At 39.3% G+C, this 19,169-nt stretch overlaps 1 protein-coding gene across 1 annotated transcript in view; it reads left to right on the plus strand.

Moving 5' to 3' along the window:
* The window catches only part of NME8 (NME/NM23 family member 8), a 69,593-nt gene that overhangs the window by 3,780 nt on the left and 46,644 nt on the right, over positions 1–19,169 (plus strand). Inside the window, exons 6-11 of the mRNA XM_084796449.1 lie at positions 2,428–2,544; positions 3,094–3,160; positions 4,295–4,368; positions 10,508–10,600; positions 12,569–12,762; positions 13,791–13,966. Coding sequence (XP_084652575.1) covers positions 2,428–2,544; positions 3,094–3,160; positions 4,295–4,368; positions 10,508–10,600; positions 12,569–12,762; positions 13,791–13,966 — 721 coding nt within the window. The remainder of the gene's footprint in view (positions 1–2,427; positions 2,545–3,093; positions 3,161–4,294; positions 4,369–10,507; positions 10,601–12,568; positions 12,763–13,790; positions 13,967–19,169) is intronic.

Raw genomic sequence — 19,169 nt, forward strand, 5'->3', positions numbered from 1 at the left:
CTGTTAAATAATACTCTTGCAACTATTTCAAGGAAATGAGTTATTGAGTTAGTTTAAATTTTAAAAAGTATTATGTTCAATGTATATAGTTTGATGTATAGAATTTTCAGCTTTTGAAAAAAATATGGTCTTTGTTTAGAGTGATGGTTTGATGCCACCTAGCCCACTTGTAGCTTAAGGAATCTGAAAGAGAAACTACACAAAGGAGAGAATTGGTTGCTTTAGAACATTCTGCCCGCAGCCTGAAAGTGTTGATTTTTTTCTCTCTCAGATTTGTCAGGTCTATGAGCAAAATCAATGCCTTTCATTCTTCCTACCACTCATCGTTTAATTGCTTTATTTTCCTTTGTTAGTTAGAATCCATCACATTTAATTAATTTCCTTTTTCTTGTACCTCAGTCCTGGCACTTCAGATCATAGAGTCGTTTCTGCTCCTAAATGCACGGTTGGCACATGGCTTACGTTCTCCTGTCCCTATTGGAGTTTCATTAGGTACATTGACACCTCACTGTTCCGTGACTTATGAATTCTTCTTCTCTTTCCCATCAAAGAGCTTTCTTTCCAAAACTCCTTATCCACTAAGCCTCGTGTTCAAGCCTCCAGCACTGTTATCTAAACATACTACATTGATGGCCACTTATGGAAGAATAAGATTCCCTAACCTCAAAACTGCCCTCCAGTGCTTGCTCATTTATTTAAGTACTTCCATCCCAACCTCTTTTATTAGTTGGCATTCTTAGCTGACAAAAAACTTCATTCCAGCACTTTCAGTGGGACTAGCTCTTCTCAGGAGAATTGTCAGGGTGGCATCGACTTGAGAATGCTAAGGCCTACAACTGAATTGCAGACAGACATCCTCTGTGGCTCCCTGCAGTTTTTCTCACCAAGTAGGAAAAATAACCTTCACAACTGGATTTGCTTGTTGGTTTGTTTGTTTGTTTGAGACAGGGTTTTATTGTGTAGTCTTGGCTATGCCAGACTCACTCTGAAGGTCAGACTGGCCTTGAACTCACAGAGATCTGCCTCCCTCTGTCTCTCTGAGTACTGGGATTAAAGGCATGAGGCACCACACCCATCTCACAATTGGAGTTTCAGTTGGGATGCTAGAGGGAAGAATGGCCCAGCAGTTAAGTCTACATCACCTCCAACACTGTTTCACAACCGTGTGTAACTTCAGTTACAGGTGCTCCCCATGTACACACACACACACACACACACACACACACACACACATCAGAGAGGGAGAGGCCTTCTCCTTCCCCAGTGCCCACGGTCCCATATGGTCTGGATTTCTCTGGGTGTTGAGGCCATGAATGCTGGCTTCAGCTTCCCTTTCCCAGAGATTTGTTCACTTGTCAGCTCTCCGGCAGCTCCTGTGGCCTTGCAGTCTGTTATTCCTTCTGTACTGTATATTTCCTCTTTTCCATTTCCCCTTCACAGCCTCTTACTCATCTTTGATATCTTAAAGTAAGAAACAGTTCCTGATATTGAGGAATACCTAAGTCTAATCCTGTCTTCATCGCTCCCACTCTGCTTGCTCTTCCACATGTCTCTGTGCTTTCATGGTTCTTTGGAGTTTTTTGTTTGCTGTTTAGTAGGGTTAGACACAAGACCTCTCAGTTCCATGCCGTCAGGCCTGCTTCCTCGTCCATAAACTGTTGTTTGTAAATGTAAGTCGAAAGACAGACAAGGGGGAGTGGCATCTATCTTAGTTTTCAGTGTCAATCTGAGACAATTTAGTCATCTAACAAGAGAGTCTTAATTGAGGAATTACCTAAAGCAGACTGGGCTGTGGGCATACTTGTAAGTGCTTCTCGTGATTAACAGCTGGTGTAGAAGGGCCCAGCCCCCAGTAGAGGGCACCATCCTTAGGCATGTAGTCCTAGACTGTATACAAAAGCCTGAGGGCAAGCTAGCAAGCAGTGTTACTCTATGGCTGCTACTTCAAGTTCCTGCCCTGATTTCCCTCAGTGATGGACTATGATGGAGAAGTATGGTCCCGATCAACCCCTTCCTCTCCCAATTGCCTTTGACCAGCGTGTTTTATCACAAGCAACAGAAAGGAAGCCAGAGTATCATGAGAGCTAATCAAACCACCTGTCTAGCAAAGGATGAGTCAGGCAGGCCCCGTGTGGGCACTAGTGTGGTGATGTGCTGTAGGTGAAGGGGGTACAGCTAGACCCCGGTAGGTAAGGATGCTGCAAGCAGACGGGGACACAGCCATGGCTTATGTAGAAGATGAAGGGTGGGACTCAAATTGCTGATGTTAGCAAACCCAAGTGACCTTTCCCATCGGTACTACTTTCCAATGGGCTGAGTACAGTAGCTGAGAGAGGGTTGGTAGGAGCTGGGAGTGAGGAGTCCAGAGGAAATGTTAATTAATGACTTATAAGGAAATGACATTTTCTTTATAACTTTCCCTTCTAGAATGGTAAAATCATCGCGAAGATTCAGGGTGCAAACGCGCCACTTATCAATAAAAAGGTCCTTTCCTTGATAGATGAAGAGAGGAAAATTGGAGCAGGTGAAATGGCTCGTCCTCAGGTAGCAAATACTATTGGAGAATGGCTATTATGTTTCAAATGCATCATGGTTTATGTTTTCCGAAGCCATTTTCCCTAGCTATACGTGTTAGTGTTGTGTCACTGGGATAAAATACCTAGGGCTTACAAAGAGGAAGGGTGTGTGTTGGCTCCCTGTTTCACAGGTGTCGCTCCACTTTCTTCCTGTGCTTTAGGAATGTGGTAAGACAGCGCATCCTGGCAGTTGCTTAACTTGGTAGGGGCCAAGAAGTGAAAAAGAAAGAGGAAAGGAGGATATCCTTCCAGGGCATGTCCCCAAATCGTGCCTTACTTTAAGTTTCCACACCTCCCCACTAGCACCACTTTATGTAAAGTACAGCACTCTCTATCTAGCGAGGCGCTGGCATGTCACAGCTTCTTCCCTCAGGAAACGGGGTGCCAATGCAAATCAAAGGAGCCTTTGCGCCTTACCTTCTATTCCCTCGTCTTTTGCTTACTAGAAACAAAATTTCTAGGCACTCTTTCACTATCACACTAAAGTAACTGTTTTGCTTTCATTTCTCTTTCACAGTATGTGGAAATTCCACTCGTAGATCTATCCACAGAAGAAGGCGGGGAAGCACATTATGAAAGCGCTGGTAAGCAACTGTTTCTGCGCATGCTCCCTCACGACACTGTTGTAGCAACCAAGAACTGCTATATCAGCGGTAGTTCAGGGCTGTCCCGATTCATAATGGCTCATACCTTGAGACTTGGCTCCTTTCTCTCTCTCTCTCTCTCTCTCTCTCTCTCTCTCTCTCTCTCTCTCTCTCTCTCTCTCTCTCTCTCTCTCTCTCCCTCTCTCTCTCTCTCTCTCTCCCTCTCTCTCCTTGTGAAAATAATTTCTCTTTTGGGTTTGGTATTTTTTACTTACATCTCAGTTGAGAATTCCATGCCTTTACTGGATTCTCTATGTGTATGCGTGTGTATATGTTTGACCGTGTGCCCATATTTGTGTGCTTGTATTATGCTCATGAGCACATGCACATTCGTGAGTGTGTATGTTTATTTCCTGGAGGGCAGTAAAGGCAAAGTGCTACTTACATGCAGCGGTCTGATGTGACGCTCAGGGTTGTCAGTTTGACAGAATCTACGATCATCCTTGGCAGAAGTGTCTGTGGATGCTGTACAGATACAGAATTACTTTGATCAGGTTATTAGAGGTGGGAAGGTCCACCCACTTGTGGGCGGTACCATTCCCTAGGTTGGACCCTGAAGTGCATAAAAAAGTACCGAATAGCTGGGTAGGAGCTCTCAGTCATCACTCTGTGCATCTGTATCTATCTCTACTGTGGATGAGATATGAGCATCCTGCTACCTCAACTTCCGCACCATGGGGGTGGGGGGCGGTGTGTGAGTTTATTGATCTGTGAGCCAGAATAAACCCTCTCTCCTGAGTTGCTTTTGACAGGTATTTTATCATAGTAACAGGAAAGGTAACTAGTACAGGAGGTCTGCGGTAAGGGAGCACTTCTTATAAGGTAGCTCTGCTGGCTTGTGATTGGTATTTGCACAGTGAATGGCGGAAGCATCACTCAAGGTTAGTAGGAGCCATGGGTATGATGCTAATGTATGAGAATGCTATCAAAGCGACATGCCTAAATACTCATATCACGTCTACTTAAAAACCCAGACATTATCAATTCGTGTTTCTTTGGCTAGACCTCTCATTATCCTGGTTTTGAGCCAAAAAAAAATTTTTTTTAATATTTTTTATTTTGTTTTTCTCCTAGGAGACTTTTACAATATGGCTATTATCAAACCTGATGCTGTACTCAGAAGAAAAAATATAGTAATTAAGGAAAAAGTAAGTAATACTTATCAAATGATGTTTAAGTTAATTGCAAAACAATAGGACTCTTAGCTAGTTCATCTGAACTTATTACCTCTTCCTCGTGCGGCTAGCTCTACCTCTCCGCTCTGCCCGTTTCCTTCCGTATCTGCTTCAAATCTCTCCCACCTGCTTGCCTCCCCTGTGTCACTCTCTCCGCCCAGAAGTTCTACCCGTACCATCCGCACAAGCTATTGGCCAGCTGGCTCTTGTCCTTAACAATTAAGTTTATTATGAATTTATTAATCAAAGGTATCTTCCTTACAACCCGGCTGCTTTAAACAAGAGGGAAAGGAGGTTTAAAAAGAACAAGAATAAACCTTCCAGGAGTCAGTTCCCACAGGGCGAGTTCCTTAGCGTCTGCGGGCCTTTACGCAGATTCTCTCCAGTTTGGAAGCAATCCGCACCGCGGCAGCCTCATCTATCACCTCTCCTTCGCTTCGCCCAGTCGGCCATCAATCCCCTATACTCTCCCACCTTCTCTCCTCTCTTCGGTGGTCAATTTGCAACACAAAAGCCTGGTTGGAGTCTCTAGTTCTTTTCCCCAATTCCAGACCCAGGATGGCGCCTCTCAGTTCATCACAATGTCCTTCTCAGTGGGGTCTCCGCGGTGTTTCCAGGGGGCAAAGCCTGCTAAGAGTTCCCTCGCCTGAGGCAAAGCCCGCCACCCTTGCACAGCCAGTAGATCTTTCTTATGACCAATCAGCAGGGGCATAACCTCTGACGCGTCTCTAGATTGCCTTAGGAAGGCGGGGAAGCACGAATATTTACAAAATAGAAAACCCAGTGATGGGCCACAGATAGACCAATACCAAAATCCTGCCAGCACTTAGCACTCTGCTGGTACCGAATTGACAACTGGAAATACAGAGGCACACCTTCATACAAAGAGAAGAAAGGTTACCCCGACAATAGGGTTCCCCCTGATTTTTTTTTTTTTTTTTTTTTTTTTGGGCCAGGATTGCTATTAGTGTATAGCAGCAACACTATTGCTTTTTTTTTTTTTTAATGTTGATTTTGCACACTACTACTTTGCTGAAGTTTATCAGCTCTTAATTTTCTGGTACAGTCCACGAGGGTGTTTAATATAGGGCCATGTCATTGGCAAATGAGGGCGACTTGGCTGCCTTCCTTTTCGTAGGACTCTTGTTTCTTTCTTGTGTCTTCTTGCTTTATTTAAGATTTCTAGCGATAGATGTCTAGCACTACACTGAATGAGAATAAGGATAAAGAGGTCCCTTTTGTCATTCCAGCTTTTACAGGCCACGCTGTGACTCTCTGAGGCTAGTGTAGGTTGGCTTTGGGTCCATCAGAGTTAATCCATATCATGTTTGGATCAGCTCCTTCAATCGCTAGTTTCTTTGAGGCTTTTTATTTATTTTTTTAACGAAAGGATTTTAAACTTTCTCAAAGCCTTCTCTACTCTGATTGAAATGACCATGTCTGACTTTTATTCTATTCATGTGCTGAATTATGCTTATCAATTTATGTCTATAAAATAAACGTATACTTCTGCAGTGAAATCAACTTGACCATGGTGTGTGATCTTCTTAATGTACTGTGGAATTTGGTTTGCCAGACTTGGACTGAGAATTTTTGTGTTTATGTTCACCGGGGAAAATGATAGGTAGTTTTGTTTCCTTGCTTTGGTGTTAGGGTGATGCAGGCTTCAGAGACTGGACTTTCTGATCCTATGCTTTCCTTTTCTTTTGTATGGAACACTCTGAGGCACATTAGTTTTCACTCTTCTTTGAAGGTTAGGCAGACTTCAACACTGAATTCGTCTGGACCTAAACTTGTGTTTTTGAGAGTTTTTGTTCGTTTGTTTATTTGGTTGGTTTTGTTTTTCTTTTGGGAGTTTTTGTTTTGTTTGCTTGTTTTTGTGTGTGTGTGGTTTTTTTCCTTCTTTGCAGATAATACACGTCTAGAAAATTAACTTCTTCTAGATTTTTGCTTTTTCAAAATATAAATTTCCAATGCACTCACTAATGTTTCTGTGTATTTCAGTGGATTCTCCATCTCTTATTTACTAATTTACATCTTCTTTCTCTCAGTTGTTTTAACAAGATGCCTTCCCGTCTTATTTTATCAAAGAGCTAAGTCTTTGCTTGACTCTACTGTTTTAGTCTACAATTTAATAACATCTCTCCTGATTCTGATTAGCTCTGTCCCAAATGTGTTGGTACCTTGTGCTGTCAATGGTTTCCAGGAACTTTTTACATTCCTGTTTCATTGTTTCAATGACTCACTAACATTCAAGGGTGTATTGTTTAGTCTCAATGAATTTACTAGTCTCATTTATTTCTTACTATAGGCTTTTTATTTGAAAGGACTATGATCTGATAAAATACAGAGAGCTGCTTTTTTATGTTTGATAAATCTTGATTTATGGCTTAGAGTGTGGTCTTTTTAGATATAGTTCTATGGGCTACTGAGAATAATATGTTTTGTATCTGTCAGATGGAATATTCGGTATCTCCACATCCTCACCAGCATGTGCTGCCACTTGAGTTTTTGATCATGAAGGCTATAGTTTCCCAGATTTCTTTCTTAGCATGATTGTCATTTGTATACAGGAAGGCTACTCACTTTTTTTAGTTGATTTTGTATCCAGCCACTTAGTTGAAGGCATTTATCAGCGGAAGGAGTTCTGTGGTGGAATCTGACAATCACTTATGTACACTGTCCTATCATCTGTAAATAGGGATAAATCGCTTTCCTTCTTTCCAATTTGGATAACTTGAACTTCTTTTGTTGTCTTATTGCTCTGGCTAGAACTTCAAGAACTATATTGGAGAGATATGGAGAAAGGGGGCAGCCGTGTCTGGTCCCTGATTTTAGAGGAATTTCCTTGAGTATCTCTCCATTTAATTTCATCTTGGCTAATGGCTTGCAGTATATAGCCTTTATTATGTTTAGGTTTGTGCCTTGTATCCCCAATCGCTCCAAAACTTTAAATATGAATGGGTGTTGGATTTTGTCAAATTCTTTCTCTGCATCTAAGGAGATGATCATGTGTTTTTTTCTTTCAGTTTGTTTATATTGTAGATTAAATTTATGGATTTCTGTATATTAAACCATCCCTGTATGCCTGGAATGAAGCCTACCTGGTCATGATGAATGATATCTTTGATGTGTTCTTGTATTCGTATTCAGTTTGCGAGTATTTTATTGAATATTTTTACATCAATGTTCATAAGAGACATTGGTCTGAAATTCTCTTTCTTTGTTGGTTCTTTGTGAGGTTTAAATATCAAAGTGTCTGTGGCCTCACAGAATGAATTTGGTAATGTTCTATTCATTTCTATCTTTTGGAGTAGCTTAAACAGTATAGGTGTTAGCTCCTCTTCGAAGGTCTGGTAGAATTCTGTGCTGAAACCATCTTTCCCTGGGCTTTTGGGGAGGGGGGTTGGGGGACTATTAATGAGTGCTTCTATTTCTGTAGGAGAAATAGGACTATTTAATTTGTTTATCTGATCTTGATTCAATTTTGGAAATCAATCAAGAAAATTGTCCATTTCCATTAGATTTTCAAAATTTCTGGCATATAAATCTTTGAAGTAGGACCTTATGATTCTTTATATTTCTTCAGTATCTGCTGTTATGTCTCCCTTTTCATTTCTGATTTTGTTGATTTCAATAGCGTCTCTCTGCCTTTTAGTTAGTTTGGCTAATGGTTTGTCTATCTTGTTGATTTTCTCAAAGAACCAGCTCCTGGTTTTGTTGATTCCTTGAATTGTTCTCTTTGTTTCTAATTTATTGATTTCAGCCCTGAGTTTGAATATTTCCAGACATCTACTCCAATTGAGTATTTCTGCTTCTTTTTCTCCCCTAGGGCTTCCAGATGTGTCGTTAAGTTGCCTATATGAGATGTTTCCAATTTCTTTATGAAGGCACTTAGTGCCATGAATTTTCCTCTTAGCAACCCTTTCAATGTGTCCCATAAATTTGGGTATGTTGATCATTTATTTTCATTGAATTTTAGGAAGTCCTTAATTTCTTTCTTTATTTCTTCCATGACCCATTTGTCATTAAGTAGAGAGTTGTTTAGTTTCCATGTGTGTGTAGGGTTTTTGTTATTTCTGTTGTTTTTGAAGTCCAGCTTTAGTCTATGGTGATCTGATAGGATACAAAGTATTATTTCAATCTTCTTGAATCTGTTGAGGCATGCTTTGTGACCTACTAGATGATCAATTTTGCAAAAGGTTCCATGGCTGCTGAGAAGAAGGTATAATCCTTTGTGTTTTGGCGAAAGGTTCTGTAGATATCTGTTAGATCCATTTGATTAATGACATCAGTTAGTGTCATTATTTCTCGGTTTAGTTTCTGTTTCATTGACCTATCCCTTGATGAATGTGGGGTGTTGAAGTCTCCCATTATTAATGTGGGGGGTTGATATGTGGTTTAAGCTTTGTTAATATTTCTTTTACAAATGTGGGTCCCCTTGTATTGGGGGCATAGTTATTCAGAATTGTGATATCATCTTGGTTGACTTTACCTTTGATGAATATGAAGGGTCCTTCCTCATCTCTTTTGATTAATTTTGGTTGAAAGCCTATTTTATTAGATATTAAAATGGATACACCACCTTGCCTCTGTGTCTGTTTGCTTGGAATACCTTTTTCCAGCCTTTTACCCTGATGTAATATCTATCCTGTGGCTGAGATGTGTTTCCTGAGTGGAGAAGAATGTTGGGTATTGTTTATGCATCCATTCAGTTAGTCTGTGTCTTTTTACTGGAGAATTGAGAACATTGATGTTGAGAGTTATTAATGACCAGTGCTTATTAAGTCCCTTGATTTTGATGTTGGTTGCAGTAGAGTCTGTGTCGTTATGTTTTGCAACAGTGAAGTTATCTGTTTCCTGTGTTATTTTGGTTGTAGTTTATCACTTTACATTGGAGTTTTCCTTGTAGTAGCTTTTTTAGGGCCAGATTTGGGGATAGGTACTATTTGAATTTGTTTTTGTCATGAAATATCTTATTTTCTCCATCAATGGTTATTGAAATTTTTGCTGGGTAATTGTCTGGATGGGCATCTGTGGTCTTTTAGGGTTTTGTAGGACCTCTGCTTAGGCCCCTCTGCCTTTTATAGTCTCTGCTGAGAAGTCAGGCGTAATTGTGATAGGTTTTCCATTATATGTTACTTGGCTTTTTTCCCTTACCACTTTTAATATTTTTCTTTGTTCTGTACATTTTGTGTTTTGATTATTCTGTGACAGGAAGATTTTCTTTTCTGGTCTATTCTATTTTGTGTTCTGTAGGCCTCTTGTATGTTGATATGCATCTCTTTCTTTAAATGGGGGAATTTTTCTTTTAGGATTTTGTTGAAGATATTTTCTGGGCCTTGGAGTTGGGTGTCTTCTCTTTCCCCAATGTCTGTTATCCTCAGGTTTCAGCTTTTCATGGTGTCCTTGATTTCTTGGATATTTTGTGTCAAGAATTTTTCACATTTAACATTTTCTTTGATGGTTGCATGGAGTTCCACAATTGTATCTTCTACTCCTGATATTCTTTCCTCCATCTCTTGGATTCTGTTAGAGAAGCTTACCTCTGCATTTCCTGCTTTCTTCTCTAATTTCTCTCATTCCCGGCTTTCTTCTGTCTGTGCTTTTATCATTGTTTCCATTTTCATCTTTAGATCTTGAACTGTTTTATTGATTTCCTCCATCTGATTGTTATTATTTTCCTTAATTTCTTCCAGTGCCTCTCTATAGGCCTCTTTTTTCAATCTGTTTGGTTGCATCTCTCTGCATTTGTTTATGGATTATATTAATTTCCTCCATTATCATCTTCATTACATATATATTTCTTTGGCATTTTGTTTTATTTTCCTCATACTTTTATGTTAGCATTTTAGATTCTGAGATGGTCCATTCTAATAAAAATATTTTAAAATCATTTGTTGAAGTTTTAAAAATATGGACATCTATGAAGTATCAGTGGAAACCTTTTATTCATTTCCGAGCCACTCCAAACCCTGTGGATTTTCTTGTTGCCTTGATCTGAAAATGTGAAAACCCAGGTAGTTTAGTAAGTTCTGAAGTAAATAGCTCTAATTTGTTTTATATATTTTTTCCTTTGTCATGTTTGCTTCTGACCTGATCTGAATTGAAGATTACCAAAGAAGGATTTGTCGTAGAAATACAGGAAAACATGCTTCTCCCTGAAGAGGTAGTGAGGGAATTCTACATTCATATAGCAGACGAGGTAAGAACATGGTAAAAACAATGTTTCAAAAAAAGATTTAAAGTGGGTGTGTGACTTGGAGATCAGAAGAATGATTTTCTTTTTTAAAAGTCTTATTTATTTATTTATTTATTTATTTATTATGTATACAGTGTTCTGTCTGCATGTGCACTTTCATGCCAGAAGAGGGCATCAGATCATATTATAGATAGTTGTGAGCCACCATGTGGTTGCTGGGAATTGAACTCAGGACCTTCAGAAGAGCAGGTTTTACTCTTAACCCCTGAGCCATCTCTCCAGCCCAGGAGAACTGTCTTCTAAAAACACTCAGCCAATAGGATGGATAGTAAATACACGTGGCTACTTGAATTTAAATTCATTCTAACTAAAGTACATAACCAGGCAGTGGTGACTTATATAAGCAGTCACTTTGGAGGCAGAGGCAGGCAAATATTTGTGAGTTTGAGGCCAGCCCGGTCTACAGAGTGAGTTCCAGGAAAACCAGGCCTGTCTTGAAAAACAAACAAACAAACAAACAAACAATGACAAAAACAAAAAGTAAACTAAACTAAATAGCAGCTATCCACATTTCAGGTGATTATGGAGCCACATCCAGGAATATTGTTAGAGAGAGCAGAGTGTGTTACCCACACAGAAAGTTCTACTAGTCAACACTTTTATAACTGATCTACCAATCCAGTTATCTCTCTTGGTCCCAGTTTTCATGTTTATAAAAAATAATAAAGAATTTGGTCAGCTGTGTCACCATATGTGTGCACTTTTATGAAAATCCACCTTAGGAATGTCACCCAGAAGTTATTGTGTCCCTCAGATTTCTATCACTGTGACAAATATACTAAGGAAAGTCAACTGAAAAGGAGGAAAGTTCCATTTTATCTCATGGCTTCAGACACTGCATTCCACAGCAGCCTGGACTCATAACTTTGGTGTATGTGTTGAGGCAGAACACCACATTAGAGAGATCATGGTGAAGTAAAGCTGCTGACTTTATGAGCCACGCAACAAAAGTGGTAGAGAGGAGATGTCAGGGTCCTGATAACTGTTCCAAGGAAATACCCAGGACAGTACTGCGTTCCCCTTAAGTGTGCCATTGCTTTCAGTAGTGATCACATGGTGGTGATAAACCCTTCATCACACATTGGGGAACATTTTGGATCCAACTGTGACAGGTACTGAATTAGAAACTTCAGGATTGAACACCAAAAATACACTGTCTCCCCCTCCCCCCCTCTCTCTGTGTGTCTGTCTGTCTGTGTGTCTGTCTGTCTGTGTGTCTGTCTGTCTGTCTCTCTCTCTCTGTCTCCCTCCCTCCCTCCCTCATTCCCTCTCCTTTGTGTATGTATCATGTTTTACTTTGGAGATTTTGTACAATATACTTAATCATCTTCCTTGTTTCTCCCAGGTCCTTCCATGTTTTCCCCCTCTTCCCTACCCACCTTACTTTGCGCCCTATTTAAAATGACAAAACAAAACAAACAAAACAAACCCATCAAATTTGATTGTGACACCATGTGTAAGACCTGCTCAAACTGAAGCCAGTCAAAATCCCAGCATGGAGAGGGGAAGAGAGCACAAAGTCCATCCTTTAGCTGAGGACTTATTGGCAATGAGAGCTGCTGGGAGAGAATCAGTTTTCTTTATGTTTAGGGTCCCTGGACCACACTCTAGTGCAGGACCTCATATCCAAGAGTCTGTGGACAGTGAGGATAGTCTTTTAACCAGCCCTTCACATGAATTAACAACACCCTGGTGTGGGAAGGAGTTGTGATCCACGTCTTTAAAATCATCTTCTGGCTGTAAATGTCTATTGTACAAAATGTTCCTGCAAACAGAAGGTTTATAAGGACAACATAACATTGCTGGTGACCGTGAAAATGAAATAGTTCACTTTTTTTTTTCCACAGTGCCTGTTATTCTCATGTACCTGCATCAGGGGCCTGAGGGAAAGTTTCTCATTTTCTTTTGTAGCCTGACTTTGAAGAGTTTGTATCTTTTGTAACAAGTGGCCTAAGCTGTGTGCTCATTATATCTCAAGGAGAGGAAGAATTTATCCAGGAAGAAATTCAACCTCAGTCTGAAGAGGAAGAAGAAGAATTACCTGAGAATCCGGAAGAGCCACATGTTAGGTTTGCACCTATGGTGACAAAGAAGAAACGAGACAGGTAGCTAGGACAAGTGCTTTATCCCTTATGATACGTCACTAGGTGATGGAGCATAATGCCCAAATGTCTCAATGTTTTTATATAGATACTACAAGTTTTCTTTTCAGTCAACCTAGAATAGTATATGTCAGGAAATGGGGGGGGGGTGTTCCTTGAGTATTTATAACAAGAAAATTAGGAACAGAATAACTGGCCCTGCCTACCTTTCTAAGCCTGATACATCATCTGAACTCATTGTCTCAGGCTTAGGAGGTATAACAGAACCATAAGTTGTGTGAGCCAACCCTGTCCATCCTCCAGCACCAGCCATTTTCTTCCACCTTCTGCGGTCTCTATTTTATTTAAGACGCTTACTGGTATAAAATTTCTGGTGACAAAAATAAGTGTATAGTTTGGTAATGCATTTTTTAAATGTTCCAAAATGAGCAAGCAGTTTTCAGAATGTTGGCTTTTTGCGTTGCTCTTCACGACTTTTATTCTGCTAAAGACTGAGAGCCAGAGTTTGATATGACAGTTTTGCAGCATGTGCCTGAAGGTGCTTGGTGAGTAAGAAGTTATGTCTATATTTGACTATGAAGACCTCGCGGCTAAGTCTGCTGCTTCTCTGTATGCTGGTGCCATTGTGTTTTCTGCCAGGGACTGCCAAGATGTTTTCTCCTTTCCTTATAAACACAAGAAATGTTTTCTTGTGGTTTTGGGGTACTGCATATTTTTTAGGTAGCAGGAAATTGTAGAATGTGTTTTGCTGGGCATTCTACATGCTAGCTAAGTGTGCTAACCCTGAGCAATGTTATGAAGTTATTTAGTTTCAAGTTTTAGGCAGGATAGAGCAACACAAAAGGGAATTCCCTGGATGCCAAAGAGCTTTAGAAACAGTGGGAGTGACTTTCAGAGTGATAACGTGTGGGTAGAAAGAAGCATTGTATTATCTTATTACATTCTAAGCCATTCATTAATATAAACATTTCAGGCATAGCTCTTACCCTTTAGCTCATAATAATCTTAAATTATACTTTGGATTTTAACAGTTTGCAAGAATATTTGGAACGACAACACATATCCGAGTTCTGCGATATTGAGGATGATGTAACTAAGGTGTCTAAATTCATTGATATCTTATTCCCTGATTTTAAAACCATGAAAAGCAAGAATATACAAAGGACTCTGGCACTGCTGCATCCAGAAGTCTATGAAGAGAGGAAAGGTAGGAAGGGAAGAGCAAAATAAGAATTTTCTGGGTGGGATTTGAATATTGATTTATCACTTTCTCAGTAATAATGGATAAAACATCTTTAGCTAAAGAACTTATGAAGCATTTTCTAACCTGTGACTTTGCTAGAGTCTGTCTCAGCACTGCTAATGCCTTAAAGGACACAAGGAGACAGGGCAACAGTAGCATGTGTGCAGTGCCTCGGCACAGAGCTTGGGAGAAGCTGAGCACTAGTGTGATCTGAAGAAGATATTGTACCTGGTCTATTTTATTTATAAAAACCAGAATAGTAAGACGAGAAGGCATACACAACACAAAGCGCCCAGTGCCCTGACTCTTAGTTTTTATTTGCTTGTTTGTTTTTCAATCCTGGGCATGGCGCCCAAGCTCTCATACTTGTAGCTAAGCAAACTGACACCAAGCTACAGCCAAATCCCTAAGTGCTGGTTATTTTATTCATTCATTTATTTATTTTATCATTTTGATTTTCAAGACAGGGCTTCTGTGTGTACCAGCCCTGGCTGTCCTGGACTCACTTTGTAGACCAGGCTGCCCTCGAACTCACAGAGATCCACCTGCCTCTGCTGGGATTAAAGGCCTGTGCCACCATGCCCAGCTAGTGCTGGTCATCATAAACGCCATCCCACCATCACACAACAAGGCAAATATTCCAGAGAATGGGAGTACTATGTACCATCATTCATCCATTCATCCATCTATCCATCCATCCATCCACCCATTCATTCATCTGAAAACACCATTAACATTTGTATAAAAGTTTTGGTGCAGTATCAGGAATATCACTGCAGAACACTACACTGTGACCCTAGCTCTATTTGTATTTTGGCCAGGTAATTTAATTGGGGGGGTGGGTGGGTGTGCAGCTCATCATATGCTACATTGCCCAATGCTTATCATCACTCTTGGTTTCTAGATGTAAGTAGCGCTCTTCCTAAGCTAAATTGTAACAACTATAAATGTCTAGACGTTGATTGTCAAATGCCCTGAACAGGACTGAGAATCATTGATAGTGTCATGTGTCATCTGCCTTGGGAGACATGCAAACTCTCACTTTCCATTGGTGTACCTCGATTTCTTTTGCTTTTTTTTCTCCTTGGACAAGCTTACATGTCTGTGTGATGCTGATTAAGACCAAATGCCATACAGGAATAGTGACACACCATATCTTAAAGCAACAGGTTCAGTTTCTGTAACATGAGGTGCAACATTATCTATTGATGGCCTTTCTCAGGTTAAGGAAATTTCTACATAGTATGTGTGTTAAAGTGAAATTTTTTGTTGTTAATGCTTGTATTTTTTATTTTATTGTGCACTGCTAGAGACTGAGTCTGTCTTATTGTAAATAAATGTTGTCGTTTCGTGAACAATTTATTCTTTTTCTACTGCAATTGCATATTTTTCTGTATTTGACAATATGGTCGATTACTTTAATTTTTGAAGATTGAACCAGCTTTGCACAACTGCATGCTTGTGTGTTCTTGAATACTTTTTTGTCGGTAAGTGTGAGGAATGTTTGTGTTTTCTTTTATGATAATCTGGTTTGGGTGGCAAAATAATGCAGGACTCACAAAATAAGAAAAACATGGTCTTTCCTCTCATATATTCTGGAAGCGTTAGAACGTTAATCATTTAAAATGTTTGGAAAATACTTTCTGAGATTTGTTAGAGGAGTCACCTGGGCCTGGAGTTTTCTGTTTCAGAGGCTTATATCAGTTTTGTGTTGTGTCATTTTGGATCTTTTATGATGAACACGTTGTAGTAGACTTTGTGTTTTAGAACATTTTTATCAAATGAATAGCCTATCCCATAGCTACCATGTACAGAGCTATGCTCCTGTCTGCTTTTTCTGTTGTAACCATCTTGTATCATTGTAATATATGTAATTACTATGACATATTATAATTAATGCTGCCATATTATTACTGTGCTTGAACTAAAGCTCATAGTTTGTATTGAACTTTACTCTTGGTTTTGAACATCCCAAGTGTTGAGACAAATGTATGATGTCATGTGTTCTTTTGCAGATTAGGTCTGCATGGGGTCTCAGGCCTGAAAGTACCCGTGCTTCTCTTTCTAGTGCATACCGTACTCGATTTGAGCACTTTTCTGCTTATCTTTCCAGAATGATACCATTGAAACCACACAGCATACAGCCCTTTCATACTGGCTTCTTCCACTTATCATCACCCATCAGGATTCCTCAGGACTTTGGAGTTTCAGAGCTCATTGATTTTTCTTGATGAATAATATTCAGTTGTAGGAATGCAGTGAGGTTCAGAAGGTGATTTTTTTAAAGAACATTTTTCCCAGTTTCAATTTCTTTCACTTTTATGAATGAACTGCCGTGGACACTCATACAGAGGTTCCTATGCTGACACAAGCTTTCAACTTAATTAATTAGCTGGAAGCTTGATTCCTGGAACATGTGTGAAGTTGTCTTTAACTGTGCAAGAAACTCCCAAAGTGCATTTCAAGGCAGTGGTACTATTTTTTATTTCTCTGTCATCAAATAAGAATTTTTCTTAGTATGCATCCCTATCAGCCTCTGCATTATCAGTTTTCATTTGAACTAGAAGATACACAAAGATATTTATTGCTACCCTTATTTGAGGCTCCTCATGATGTATATGTGGCTCAGCATTTTTTGACACATATAACAGAGATGTCTATATCTTCATGGTGTGTCTCTTTAGATTTTTTTATATTAGCTATAGGAATGTATATCAAATGTGTCTGACCAGTCACAAGGATATGCTTCACATTTCAAATAATAAAAAGAGCTCTAATTTAATCATTTTATAAGATCTCTAGCTTGTATCTCAAGTTTTTGTTTTCTAATTATTAAATTTTCTGATTTCTTTGTGTATTTTAAATCTAAGTCCATTTCATATTTGTGGCTTATGAATATTTTCTCTGAGTATTTGTTTGAAGATTTTGGCATTAATGTATTTTATAGAAAATATTTTATTTCAACTTAAATATCATATTACCACCATTTAAGCTGGTGAATGTGTATCATGTTTGTAATTGATTTTTATTCTTTGCAATTTTTCTTGGTTTCTTTCTTTTTTTAATTTTATTTATTTATTTATTTTTTGTTTTTTTCATTTTAAATGAGAATTTAAAGATCTTTTTCTCTCTTCTCTTAGCATATTATAAGAAAATAATTCATATTTCCTACTTCTAAAGTCTGAGTATATATGGTGACAGGGCCTTTAAGAAAGTTGTTCATAGCCAGGCATGGTGATGCATGACTGTTTTCCCAGCACTCTGGGAGGCAGAGGCTGGCTGGTCTCTGTGAGTTCAAGGCCAGCCTGGTTGGAAAGTGAGTCCAGGACAGCCAAGGCTACACTGAGAAACAACAACAACAAAAGAAAGAATGAAAGGAAGGAAGGAAGGAAGGAAGGAAGGAAGGAAGGAAGGTAGGTTAAGTAAGATCATAAAGTAGAGTCTACATAGGAATTGATGTCAGGACTCTCTACAGAAAATGCTGTTATGATATGATGGGACATGAAAAGCTACTCCTCTCCACCCACACGTACACACAACTGCTCATACATGTCCATAAGAAAAGTGTACACATCACTAAGCCAGAAAGGGAGACCTCAGCAAAAATCAAACTTTCTGGCTCTTGATCTTCCACTTCTATTAGAGCTCCTAAAACTATGAGTGTAGAAAGAATATCTTGTGTATTATTGTATGGAGGTAGCACCTGCCAACAATAAATCTTATGGCCTATAGCTTAGGCAGGAACTCGGAGGTGTGACATCTGGCAGGCAGAAAGGATTCTGGGATAGAGCCAGGTGCACAAGATTCAGCTGGCAAGATATGACGAGGATGAAAGTGTGCTATCTGAGCCCAGGTAAGCAGCCTTGTGGCAGAGTACAAAATAGTATAAATGGGTTATTTTAAGTTATGAGCTAGTCAGAAAATAGCCTAGCTATATGGCCAAAGTATTTGTATAATATTGAATGAGTCTCATGAGTCATTATTCCGGGAGCTTGGGGAAGGGAGGGAAAACCTCCTTATACATAATGTCATCCAACATGGGGTGCCATTATGTAGCTTGTGGGATTTCCTCCTGCCCCTAAACTCCCTGAATAAAGATTCATGAGACTCAAAATATATTTACAAATACCTAGGCCATATAGGCAGGCTCTTCTCTGACTAGCTCATAACTTAAAATAAACCCTGAATCCTAATCTACATTCTGCCATGAAGCTGGCTACTTGTGCTCAGGCACCATGCGTCTGTGTCCTCTGCAAAACTCCTTTCCTGGCTTTCTCCCAGGATCCTTTCTGCCTACTGGATGTTCCACCTTCTATTTGTTGCTTAAGCTGTAGGCTCTCAGATTTACTATTGACAGATCCTACATATGTACAACACGCAAGATATTTCTTCGACACTCTAGGTAAATTATTTTGGATATTTCCTCAAGATTTTCTGGTTATGTGTTGATTTTTTTTCTACAGTTTTGAAGATAGTATGCATATATGTAAATATCTTGGAATTTACCACATTCTGTGTCACCAGCTTGCAAACATTAATTAAACAAAGTGCTTAGCTATTATAATTTAATCTTTTTTTCTAGTTCTTTCTTCTGGTTCTTTCTTTTTATTCTGGTACTGCCATTATGGGTTTGTTTCACTTTATAATTTCCAACAGTTCTTGAATATTGTCCTCTGTTTCTTCATTTACCCCACCTCAGTTTGGGACATTTTTATTAATGTAGAACTGATGTATCTTTGCTTGTGACACAACTACCAGTTCTGGTGATCCTTTGATGCTCTGAAATCCTGTACATATCAGTCCACTTTAGATGCCTATTGTTTTCCTATTCATATTCCCCTTTTAAAAATTACTTTGATTTTCTTTATTGTCATTAAAAACCAGACAAGGGACATCACTAGTAGGAACTTGGGCAACAAAGCTTTTAGTTGACTTTGTTGTTGTTGTTGTTGTTGTTGTTGTTGATATGGTCAGGAATTGGCCTTTGGTTCTTTCCTCATGGGATCGGTGCTTCAGCATTCTTTATTTTAGTTAGTTAGGCTTCCCTACATACTCTTTAAATGGAGTTTGTGTCTGTAGCTCTCAACTGGAAGGAACTGCAAGCACTGGGCTTCTATTAATGGTCTTCTGGAAGAAGAAGAAGAAGAAAAAAGGAGGATGAGAGGGA

This window comes from Acomys minous, assembly GCF_964271855.1.
Source record: "Acomys minous genome assembly, chromosome: 9".
In the NCBI taxonomy this organism is placed as follows: domain Eukaryota; kingdom Metazoa; phylum Chordata; class Mammalia; order Rodentia; family Muridae; genus Acomys; species Acomys minous.